The 12,943-nt window shown below is 29.2% G+C and overlaps 1 protein-coding gene across 4 annotated transcripts in view; it reads left to right on the top strand.

Moving 5' to 3' along the window:
* LOC117168783 (RNA-binding protein 25) overlaps positions 1-12,592 on the top strand; it is a 36,940-nt gene extending 24,348 nt beyond the window's left edge. For 3 of the 4 annotated variants that reach the window (XM_033354583.1, XM_033354581.1, XM_033354584.1), the window contains exons 8-12: positions 737-1,154; positions 2,827-3,048; positions 9,475-9,647; positions 9,909-10,055; positions 11,795-12,485. In XM_033354583.1, coding sequence (XP_033210474.1) covers positions 737-1,154; positions 2,827-3,048; positions 9,475-9,647; positions 9,909-10,055; positions 11,795-11,887 — 1,053 coding nt within the window. In that variant the 3' untranslated portion in view covers positions 11,888-12,485. Of the gene's footprint in view, positions 1-736; positions 1,155-2,826; positions 3,049-9,474; positions 9,648-9,908; positions 10,056-11,794 lie in introns of all 4 variants that reach the window. The other variant, XM_033354585.1, reaches the window with a different exon arrangement.
* Positions 12,593-12,943: the final 351 nt, after the last annotated feature.

Genomic DNA, 12,943 nt, shown 5'->3' on the forward strand with positions numbered 1-12,943 from the left:
GTTTGGAAATGGATTTTTTTTTGCTTCTAAGATTTTTATTGAATTGGAAGGGTCGCCATTTTTGTTTTTCAAGTTTTTCTAGACACTTGTTTTTTTAAGCTTTCTTATTTGTAAAATTTATATTAATGTGAGTTGAAAGGTAGGATTAGTTTTAATTTAGAGTATTGCAAATGATAGCGTAGCATTATATTTTTTACCACCAATCTTTGAACTGTTCAGTTTATAAAAGTTAAACAAAATTGATTTTTCAGTTTAATGGCATTTAATTTAAAATTGTTCAATAGGGTTCAATAGGTTCAATAGCATACAGAAACGAATTGTTGTGAAGTCTCAATATTGTTGTATCTCATTCTAAAATCTTTACATTTGTCAATACACAAATCCAGTTACGCCTGGACAGGTAGAAGCGCCGTGCGAAGACATTTTTTGATTTGAGATTCGGTATTTAGACAATAAGGCCATTAAAATAAACCGTCGCTTTCCTGTTCTGATTGGTAGAAGCTATTCAATAACTTAAATGCTTCAATTTGCAGTTCAGTTTTTAATACTACAAATGAAAGAAGTTCGAGCTTCAAAAGTTTGAATTTTATTGATATAATTACCCTGAAACTGGTTAAAAACCGGGGGAAAACCGTGAATTTTTTCCTTGAATTAATCGGCCACCATGAGTTTATTCAAAGGCTTTCTAACTATAAATAATTAACTCTAAATCTTGTTCGATTTTTTACCTTTTCAGTTAAAGGCTGAAAGAGAAGAGCAGTATAAACCAAAGCCAGTAATTACAATACTGGATGACGAGGATGAAAAGTTACTGAAGAAGCCCGAACCCGAAATTTTGCCCCCCATCGAAACTGAACCGATTGATAGCGACAGTGACGATGGAGTTCATTTCGATGAAATTTCTCAGCCCGAACCATCGCGGACACCGCCGAGACAGCATCACCATCATCGTAGACATCACAGACATCATCAAAATCATCACCGCGATGATGATATTGAGGAGTTAGTTGATCTAGATAGAGAGAGTTCGAAAGATAAGAGATCGTCACCTGCTCACACAGCTATGCCTGCTACGCCTGCTCAATCGTTGCCCCCGCCACTTGACGAAGATTCTAGAATGTCCCTCGTCAGTGAACCAGAAAAAACTAGTGGAAGTGAGTATCGTAATTTTAAGCAGGGATGCTACACGACCCAAAAGACCTGGAAAAGGCATGGAATTAAAAAAAGAAAAAAATACTAGAATCTTTTTAGTCGCGCTTATTTAAAAGTTTTTATAATTATTTTAGTATTTTACGGCGAATCTTGAATTTTAGCACTGGTACAGGGTATTGTGCGTTTGGGAAAAGCGGAAATTTTTCAGTAAATGTGCGGGATTTTATTTTTAAAGTGGAAATTATTTATATTTCATACACGGAGCTGGATGGAAACTTTTTTATTTTTTGAATCACTGTATTTTCATCAAAGTTTCTACCATAAAGTTCAAAATGGCTTGAAAACATTCAAATGAGACAAATTAGGGTTGCTGCAAGTCAAGAAAATGTGCAAATTTCGGTAATTTAAAAATGGTCAGTGAAAGTCCAGGAATATCAGGGAAAACCTGAAAAATTCGAGTATTTTCGACAAACTAATCTAAAATTTTATAAAATTCTGTATGACTGTTGTCACTCGAAGTTTTTATGATATGTTATAATTTTTTTTGTGAATTAACGTTACTGATCTCCTAGGCGCAAGGTTTTTTTTCTTTACCGAAAATGTTAATTGTAACTGTCAGGTAAATAAAATATTGGGTAGCGAAAAAACAGGGAATTTAGAAATTCGAATTTGTTAGCAACCCCGATAAAATATAAGATTGATAATAAAAAGGGAATTTGTGCGGTAACAGAAATCGAAACTAAAAAGAAAAATCTTGAAAAAAGATTAAATTTATTCACTTTTTAGTTTTCATAAATGTTAATATTTTTTTATACACTGTACCATAAGAGAAGTTTTTGTTATATTGATGACTTTTTGTTGATAAAAGTTCGCTAAACAGAATTTGACATGTCTAGAGAATATAAAATATAAATACAGAAAAATTTTATAATATAGATGTGTGCATTTGAAAATATACATATCTAGCTGAGATTACAAAGATATTTTGGACCTCTTAATGATTTCTAATTATCAAAAAACACTAGAATAAATGGACAATTTTAAGGAAACGTGTTTTCATCATAGACATTTTCAGGGGTTTTATATCATTTTTTTCTGGCTGGCTTTAAAAATTGTTTTAAATACTAAAATAAAAATAAAATGATACATCATATTGTTAAAATAAAAATATTAGAGAAAAGGTGGGTAATTGAACAAAGGAAAAGAAAATACCGAATTTAGCATTTCTTGTTTAAAATATTATCTTTGTAGCTCTCCTTAAACAAAATTTTGAACAACTTGGGGCTTTTTACTGATAAAAGATAACCATAAACAAAACAGACAAGTCCAAGGCTTGATAAGTGCAAAGAAAGCAAGTGTTGCATATGTTATTCTGAGTTTTTATGTTTTTTATTTATTTTTTTTTACTTATTAACTTTTTTTCTGGTGTTTTTTTTTGTCGTTTAGAAGTTCGGAGGCGTTTGAAACAGTTTTGAAAGCTCAATTAAAAAAATATGTTATAATATTTATTTTCTAAGGATATATAAAACTTTTTTTAGCCAATTTTTCATTTTCAGTATGTTCTCTAATATATTAGAAAAATATTTTTCGCGGAACAAAATAATAATATTATCATGAATTTGGCTAATTAATACTTTTATGTCATGTAGTTTAAAAAAATGCATTTTTGTGTAGGTAACTTTGTTCCATTTGCGATGGCAGCTGCTGGAGCGCGTCCAAATGAGCACCCTGTAGGAAATAAAACACCAGCCAGTCCGACGCCAGTCGTCAATACACATCCTCAGCCGACAAATCAAGCCAAGAAAAAGGGACGCATTGACGTCAAAGACGTTTTTAATAATGATGACGATGAAGATGGTTCTAATAATTCTAAGAAACGAAAACTGGTTCCTCTCGGTAAGTGTTATTATTCTATTAACCTAAACCAAATTAAATACATTCTCTAGTGAAATTGAAAGTGTGGAAAAACAGATTGCCTTTCTTATATTAATTTAGACGTAATATTTACTGAAATTTAAGATAGTACAAGGCAAGCACGTGAGCTCGCGCTTTGATTTTTTTTTGTCTCGCGCGATTTTTAAATTAAAATATAGAATTAATATTAATACACAATTTTTGTATTTCATAGTATTTAATATCTAAAATAATAGAAAAACGAAAACAATATTATCGATAATTGATGATATTTAAAATGATGAATAATTAACCAAAAAAAATGAATTTTTAACAAAATAATTCAACTTTCAACTGAGTAGACAAATTTTCAACAAAATAGTTGAATATTCAATAAAAAAGATTCATTTCAACCAAAAAGTTGAGTTTTCAGCCAAAAAAGATGAATTTTCAATCAAGACGATTACTTTTCTAATTAAAATGACGAATTCTCAACAAAATGCATAAATTTTGAACCAAATACTTCAATTTTCAACAAAGAAGTTTCTTTTACGATTAAGGACGAATTTGTAACAAAATACATAAATGTATAATCTAATTGTTAAATCTTCCATGAAGAAGATTAATTTCCTACCCAAAAAAACGAATTTTTTAGAAATTACATACATTTTCAACCAAATAGTTGAATTCTTTTACTAAAAAAATTAAAATTTCACCAATTAGTCGAATTGTTCCCTAAGAAAATTCATCTTTTGGCAAAAAAGACGAGGTTTAAACTCATTACATAGATTTTCATTCAAATAATTGATTCTTTAAACTAAAAAATCTCAATTTTGACAAAAAAATGGAAGTTTAATTTTCTACCAAATTATTAATAATGAAAACAATGAGTGAGATGTTGAAAATGACATATTTCAGACCATCCTATGATCTGAAGTATCTCATTTTTAACATCTCACTCATTGTTTTAATTCTTAATTATTACAACACTCAGACAAATAATATCGCTTTCCAACATCTTTTTAATCTTGACCAAATTATTCAAATTTAGGCCAACAAGGCGAATTATCTATTAAACAAAAGAATTTTCAAACCAGTAAATATGAATTTTCAACAAAAAAGTTAATTTTCAGACAAGTCGTCGAATTTCAAACTAAAAACGACCAATTCACAACCAAAAATGAAATAATTAAATGTGTAGTCTAAAAAATTGATTATAAAACGGAGAAAAGCGAATTTTATATAAAAGAGTTAAATTTTCAACTAAAGTGATGTATTTCCAACCAAAAAAATTAATTTTTTATCAAAGGAGTCCAACTTTCAATCAATTATTTGAAATTTCACAAAAAAAAGATGAATTATGAAGGAAAAATGTAATAGCTGTAGTAAATTTTAATTTTACATTTATATCTGAACTTCAGAATTAATATATATTTTTTACAATATTTAGTCCATCTAAGCGTTGCATTTTAAACCTTCAAACCTAATATTTTTGTTTGAAATAATCGCATTCTGGTGTAAACTTTGAACATAGCCTAAAATTGTTTAAAATTTCTGAATATTCATCATAATCTTTATTTTTCTCTTCAATTTTTGTTTAAAATTACCGATTTTTGTGAAAAACGTGAATGTAAGCTTACTGTTCAAAAATTGAAAATCTTGTTCGAACCGTTCGAACTGTAATGATATTTTACATACTAATTTTCGGTGTAAAACGCGAATGTAACCTAAAATAGTTTAAAAATTAAGCAGTTTTGAAATCTAATGATTTATATTTTAAAATTTCGATTTCCAGTAGAAACGGTAGCAAAACATGTTGAAATTTGGGAGTCTTGATGATGTTTTTTGTTTAAAAATTATAATTTCAGGTTAAAAAAACTAACAATCTAAAAAGTTTAGAAATTTTAAGTCTTCTTTGAACCTTTATGTCTGCATAATAAAATGGTTTAAAAAAATAATAATTTCCAGTGAAAAGCACTAACATAAAACTAATATAAAATTTGAGTTTGTAGATTTACTTTTAAAAATTCTTGTTGTAGATATAAAACAACTTCAAGTAATAAAAAGGCAATGAGGCAATCAACCAATGATTGTGAGATTTTCGAGATCTATCGTAAAACTCTTTTTTTTTTTTTTTTAGATCGAATTTAAATTTAGAAACTTTTTGAGCAGACACTATTTTCTCACAATTGTCGGCTGCTGTCACTACTTAATTTATTTTTCCTTGGATAATTTTTCTGAACTTCTTCGCTAATTTAAAAAAATAATATGTCCGATATTTCAACGAATCACAAAATAGCGGAAAATTCAGTGAAATTTCAGTATTGAACCAAAAAAGGACGAATGTCCAATAAAATAGTTGAATCCTGAACCTGAATACATTAATTATCAACCAAACACTTGCATGTTTCACCAAAAAGATAATCTTTCGACAAAGCAGTTAAATTTTAAACCAAAAAGATTAATTTTCTTTACAAAAAAATACGAATTTTCAACAAATTAGATAAATTTCTAACTAAATAGTTTGAACAATGGATGTGATGTTACTCCAAATTTTATTTGATAAATTTTTAGTTTATATTTTTTATTTCCTAACATTTTTTAACTAAAAAAGATAAATTTTAACAAAAAATTGAGTTGCTATGTTTTAAGATAAGCGAATCAATTTTCAATTAAAAAAAAAATTCCACAAAATAATTTATTTGTGTAACAAATATTTAAATCTTCTACAAAATAGTTAAATTTTCAAACCCAGGATATGAATTTGCAACAAAAAAGTTAAATAAAAAAAAGAATTTTTAAGAAAGTAAGTAAATTTGTAACCAAGCAATGGAATTTTTAACCTAGAAAGATAAATTTTTAAAGAAACAGTCAATAGATGATATTTAAACAAAATTTATTTTTAAAAAATTTAGATTTTCAAACAAGCATAAATTTGTTAGAAAAGGAAAAAATGTAATCAAATTATTTGATTTTTAAGTCAAAAAGACAAATTGTCAACAAAATAGTTACATTTTGAACCAAATAAGTATGCCTTTTTAAAAAACTTGTTAAATTTTCAAAAAAGTAATTCAATTTTTAACGTGAATAATTAAACTTCTAAATAAAACAAAATGAACTTTTAACAAAAAATTTAATAGTAGTACTTTTCAGTCGAAAATAATGAACTTTCAACGGAAAACTAGAAGCTCTTACCCGCGCGACCCACTAATTTACTTGTAATTATTCTATTTGGAAATTAAGTTCAAGAAAATACCACGATAATCATTTTTACTTTAATAACTTCTATTTATACACGACTTCGCATGGGTACCATATACGACGAAAGACAGGGTTGTGTGCTCGAATTTTGAAAACCCGACTAAACTCGGGAGGTGGTTTTCTGCAGTTTTCGTCTCATCTGACCAAATATCTAGGAAAATGGGAGTACTTCGAGCAAACTCGTATGTAGCTGAATTATAACTAAACCTTAGTAAAAAAACTGACCCTATTCGTCGAAAAATATCCAAATTCTAAAGTTATTATGAAACTTCTTTCAATAATTAATAATTAATAATTCTGGTAAATTTAACAAATAACTTAGAAAAGAGTAATCACAAAGGCATTCTTAGTTAACTTCGTAAACAAATTTGTATAATACCCCAACTCTCAATATGTTTATGAAATTTTATTGAAAGATTTATAATTATTATAAATTTACAAAGTAACATGGAAAATGATCATCGAGAAACATTCTTACTTCATTCCGTAAACAAATTAGGCCTCTTACTTGAAAAATAGCCAAGCTATAAATATGTTGATAAACATTTTTTAAATAATTAAAAGTTGTAGATTTTCAAAGCGTCAGAGAACAAAAATCATCGGAAAGATATTCTAAGTTAATTATGTTAAAAAACGAAGCCTACTCGTCGAAAGAAAAGCAAACTTTTAATTTTTCAATTGAAATTCTTTCAATAATGAATAGTCCTTGTAAATTTACAAAGCAACATAGAAAGGGGCATCCAATGGACATTCTTAGTTGATTTAGAAAACAAATTAACTCGTAGAATAACCGTCAAACGCTTAATTTTTTAATTAAAATTGTTTAAATAACTAATATATCGTGTAAATTTACAAAGCAAAATAGAAAACAGTCACCGGATAGACATTCTCAGTTGACTTCGTAAACAGATATATTTGTAAAAAAAGGACAAACACTTAATTTTTTAATTAAAATTGTTTAAATAATTAATAGTTCTTGTGAATTTACAAAGAAAACTAGAAAAAAGTTATCGGATAGACATTCTTAGCTGATTTCGGAAACAAATTAACACGTAGAATAAACGTCAAACTCTTAATTTTTAAATTAAAATTGTTTAAGTAACTAATATATCGTGTAAATTTACAAAGCAAAATATAAAACAGTCACCGGATAGACATTCTTAGTTGACTTCGTAAACAAATTGATTCGTTGGATAAAGGCCAAGAACAAATTAGGACTAAAAATAGGTTTAATACTTGAATAATTTTGACACTATGTTGACACTGTTTTTTCAAGTTTCTGACATCACTTATACACTTTCTGATCTCTGAAATGAGTCCGCGGCCTGTATTGTTAATTATATTTTATTTAGTCATAACGTTTAAACATTTTTTCATATTATTAAAATGTCTATTTGATTTTCAAGTTCGAATTTTGTAGCATCGGCGGCATCGCAAAATCTGAAAATTTTGAGATGTTGACCGTGAAAAGCAATTTTTGATAAGTTTAAAGATTAACAAAGTAAAATTGTCAAGCAAATTTTCATTTTATAAGGTAACGGTTCATGTAAATACATAAGGAATGAAACATTTATTCATTGGATCCCAAATTACGAAAGATCAGTCGAATCGTAGAATAAGAGTTCATGATAATTTTGATCGATGTCAAAAAAGAAAAAAGATTTCGACACACTGTGGCTGGCTGGGGCCGGTTGATCACCGACTTCAGCCTTTTGGGGCAAAATACACTTTTCTTCGTGGTGGTCACGTGGTCCATCGTGTTGACTGGAATGGAATCGCAGATCCTCTTGATCGAGGACCGAGACGTAGGTGGATAAAAAAATTCCCTGATCCTCTTTGCAAAGGACCGAGAAAGTAATAAAGAAAGATAGGATCCCAGATCCTCTCTACAGAGGACCGAGAACTATGACGACAGAATTCCCAGATCCTCTTAGCAGAGGACCGAGACTTAGGATACAGGTCCCCGATCGTCTATACAGAGGACCGAGAATAACAAATTAATAAAAAAAAAGGATCCCAGATCCTCTCTGCAGAGGATCGAGAAATAAGAGTGAGAGGAGCGTAATAGAAGACATAAGATAGAAGCAAAAGGAAGTAGTAAAAAAGAGCAAGACGAAGTAAGAAAAGAAAAGGCTAATATAAAAGGGGAAAATTCCCAGATCCTCTAGACAGAGGACCGAGAGGATGAAGAACAGCGAGCTTGCAAAAGCTTGAAGAGCACTTACTGTTGTAGGGTATAGGAGGTTATCCCTAATTCGAGGTTAGGATTAGACGAAATTATTAAGTCGAGATTTCAGGTTAAATCGGGGTTTATTAACCGGGCTTTACCCAGCAACAATTTATTTCTCGATGCACAACAGGAAATTCGGTAAGAGCTCGCGAGTCGGAAGACCACCTTCACCGGATGGTGACTGGTTTGGTTACCAAACCAGTCCTAGTCAGTACCAAACTTTGGTACTGACTAGGAGCTGCAGCTGGAGCTCACCGCGAGCGAAGGGGTCAACCGTCTGCGAGCAAAGCTGTGGCATTATTTGCACCCAATCGATTGATCGATCTATCGACGTATCGATTCATCAAAGATCGCGGCTGGCGTGCGAAAATTCAAACTAACTAAACTTATTGGATTGTAAATTGGGCATTAAGTCGTAGTTAATATAGCGGGCTGTTACAGTCCACGCATTTTTTGTTTTGGTTAGTTGGGAGCTGTTGTTTTGAGAAGCGTAATAGAATATAATTTCAGAGAAATTTAATTGTATGACAACCACTTTACTTTAAAAGATATCAAAGGATTTAAAATTTTATTAAAATTGCACAGATTTAAATGTTTCAAAATTAAAATATTAAAAATAAAACCATGTAAAATTCAACAATTATGTACCAAATTATGAAAAAAATGTTATTCAATGTTTTCCTGGGGGCTGATCACTCAACTTTGGATTGCATGCCAGATTTCAAAATTTCAACAAATTTCAAAGGTTTTTAAAAAATTTGAATTGACTGCAAAATAAAGGTTTTTTAAACATAATTAAGATCGTTCATAACTTGTAAAAATTTCCCTGAACTTGTTTAAATAACGAATTTTTGCCAATTTTATAGCTTTGGGATCTAAAAGCTTTGAAATAAACTCTGCAAGTTAATTTAATTCTGTTTTCCTTTAATTATTTCCAGATTATGGCGAAGATAAAAAGAAGAAAGAGGAAGCAAATGCGAAAGCTGGAAAGGAGGAGAATTCAAAATCGCAAGAAGAGAAGAGAAAACACATTAAATCTCTTATCGATAAAATACCGACAGACAAAAATGCATTGTTTGGTTATCAACTCGACTGGGCCATTATCGATAACGTAAGTTGATAGATTAGATTATCATTAAACTACACGGTGAACTGTTTTTAATCATTTTTTCGGATAAGTAGACTCTCAAAGAAACTTCATTTTTCTTTATATTCAGTGCAATACAGCATGCATTAATTTGTAAAGCAATATTTGCTTTCCAAGTTTTTAAAATAGTTTGTAAACTTCCAAAGTGTTTGCATATTTAGAAAGTTTAGTGAGGTGTGTTAATACTTTTAGATTCTTCATTTTAGATTTATGTTGTTTTTTCAGACTTTAATGGAAAAGAGGATACGGCCGTGGATCAACAAAAAGATAATCGAATACATTGGGGAACCAGAACCCACACTAGTTGATTTTATTTGCAGTAAAGTAATGGCCGGAAGTTCCCCACAGGGTATTCTCGATGATGTACAAATGGTAAGATCCATAATATTTGTTTAGTTTGATACCTTGACGTTCATTTATTCTATTAAAATTTAAATGATTGATTTAGGGTGTCTACCTTACCTGGAAAAATCTGGAGTTTTTGTTTTGTTTGAAAACAATTTTCCTGACTGAAAATTTAACTGTTCTACTTTTGGTTAAAAATGGAACGGTTTTAGTTGATAATTCAAGTATCTGGATGAAAAATCACTTATTTTGTTAAAAATTTGGTCTTTATGGTTGAATTATATTATTTTCTATAAAAAATGTTAATCTTCTTTGGTTGAAATATCAACTGGTACATTTTTTCTTCCGAACTCGTCTTTTTTTATGAAGATATGATTACTTGGTTGAAAGTTACTTTTTTGTTAAAAAATAATTTTTTGTTAAGATGCATAATTTTAATTGAAAATTCATCTTCTTGGTTGAAAAATGAGCTGTTTTGTTGAAAACCCGTTTTTTCGTTTGCTGAAAATTAATTTTTTCATTGAAAATTTAACTATTCCAGTTGCAACTTATAACTGTTTTTTAAAACTTGACTTTTTTGGTAGAAACTAATCTTCTGGGTAAAAAATTAATTTTTTTGTTGAAAATTAGATTATTTTAGTTGAAGACTCATCATTTTAGTTAAAAATTCATGTTTTTAGTTTCAAATTCAACTGTTCCAGTTGAAAATTCATTATTTTAGTTTCAAATTCATGAGTTTGTTTAAACATTCGACTATTTAAAAAGAACGTGGATTCGTTTTTGTTGCAAATTTTTTTTACCGGAAAATGCAACTATTCCAATTGACAATTACATCCATTTAGTTGAAAATTCATCTTTTTGGTTAAACATTTTTTGACTGGAAAAACTATTCAATTGCTTGGTTGCCAATTTATATTTTTAACTAAAAATTCATCCAATTTCTATAAAATTCGCGTTCTTTGATAATCATTAATCTTTTTTGTTGAAAATTCATCTCTTTGGTTAAAAATCAATTATTCCAGTTAATGATAGATAATTCCAGGTGAAAATTCATATTTTTCTTATTTAAAAACAACTACTCTATTTTTTTTATGTTATGGGTTTGACTAGATAAAATGTATAAAATAATTTATTTGAAAATTAATTTTTTCTCTTCTCAAAATTGGAATTCATAATTCAAAATTAGAAAAATTAATTCGTCTTTTTGGTAGTTCAGTTGAAAATTCAACTGTTTGATGTAGAGTTAATGTATTATTTTGAAAAATCGTCTTTTTGATAGAAAATTAATCTTTTTGGTTGAAAATTCATCTACCTTTTTGAAAATCCAAATTTCTACTTGAAAAGTTAGAAATTTGAAGCGGTTTGAGTTTAATTAATACAGTAACCACTTTATTTAAACTAAATGTACACTGCATTTTAAGTATAAGTAAATAAAATAAATTTTTTTTTGTATTGTTTAAATTCTTGGATTTAGAGACAAAGTCAAGAAATGATTAATTATCTTTTTAGCATTATTTAAATAATCTATCCTGCTAAAATATTTAAGAACATGTTTTAATATTAATTGAATTATTAGAAATTTAAAAAATACATCATTTATAATAAATTCGCCAAAAAGTATATCTGAAAAAATCTTGAATTGTCAGGGAAGTTTCTTCCAGGATTTGAGTAGACACCCTGGATTTATTTCAATTCAAGTCAAAAGCACTTAAAACTTATACAAACTCTCAAGTTCACTTGAAATAAATGAAAAAATGTAATTATAGGTATTGGACGAGGAGGCGGAAGTATTCGTAGTAAAGATGTGGAGGTTACTGATATACGAAGTGGAAGCAAAGAAAATGGGATTAGTGAAATAAAATAAAAAAGAATAAAAACCGCAGTGCTAAAGCTAAACGATTCAACTGACTACAATTTTTACTATACGTGAAACTCCTACAGCTAAGGCGTAATAAGTAAATAATAAACACACTTTTATTATGTATTATTAATAGAAAAAACGTTAATTAAGTTGTAACGTGGTTGACCGAGCAATGAGTGAACAATATGCATGATGTTTAAACTGTTTAGTGTAACAATAATTTGTAATTTCAATTTACAAATACCCCTATTAATTTCCGAATGTATGTCGTTGATTGCCCGGAAGGAGAGTGTGTGCCAGTAAAAAGGAGTTAGAAATGGAGAATCGCAATATCTTTTACGCCTTGTACAAATTTTCAAAATGCAATAGCTCAAGAGACATTGATATCGTCCATTTTTCACATCCAAGTTTCCTAATTCTCTTGGCGAAACAAATTAATTAAAACAAGCGAATGGTGCTTTGTATTAACTCCTTTCTATCTGATTCTTTTCGTTATAATTTTCAGTATTAAGTGAGTGCAATTTTGTACCGAACTGTTCTCCGAAATTTTGTAAACCTTACCATTTAGAAAGGGGTTAATAAGAAATATTTAAAAAGACCATCGTGTTCTTTTTTTGCGTGCTTCGTTGGTATTAAGCAAAAACTAAACTTGATTAATCGTTGATTCTACAATTTTATATTACGTCAAAGGATTAAAGTTGAATTTCAAAGGACTAAAATTTTTGGAAGTCAAGTTTACGGAATTAATTGTAGAAGGATATAATTTTTTAAATGACTTATGACGTTCTCATATGCACTTTGAAAGTATGGGTTTTAGGTTTTGAATTCACAGAAGGCTTAGAAAGGATGCCTGTTTGAATTTTAAAGGGCGCGAGACTACATCAGCGAACTACAAAGACCGAAAGACTCCATAAAAGTTTAGAGGAGTGTTCAGTGCGGCGTCGAAGCGGACTCTTGAGCACCCTCATTGAGACAATAACGCCCTGCTATTAACGCCCGCTTGTTTTAAACCCTTGAAAAGCTTTTATGTACTTAGCGACAAATAATGTGTGAA

The sequence above is a fragment of the Belonocnema kinseyi genome, chromosome 3 (assembly GCF_010883055.1).
Source record: "Belonocnema kinseyi isolate 2016_QV_RU_SX_M_011 chromosome 3, B_treatae_v1, whole genome shotgun sequence".
Lineage (NCBI taxonomy): Eukaryota > Metazoa > Arthropoda > Insecta > Hymenoptera > Cynipidae > Belonocnema > Belonocnema kinseyi.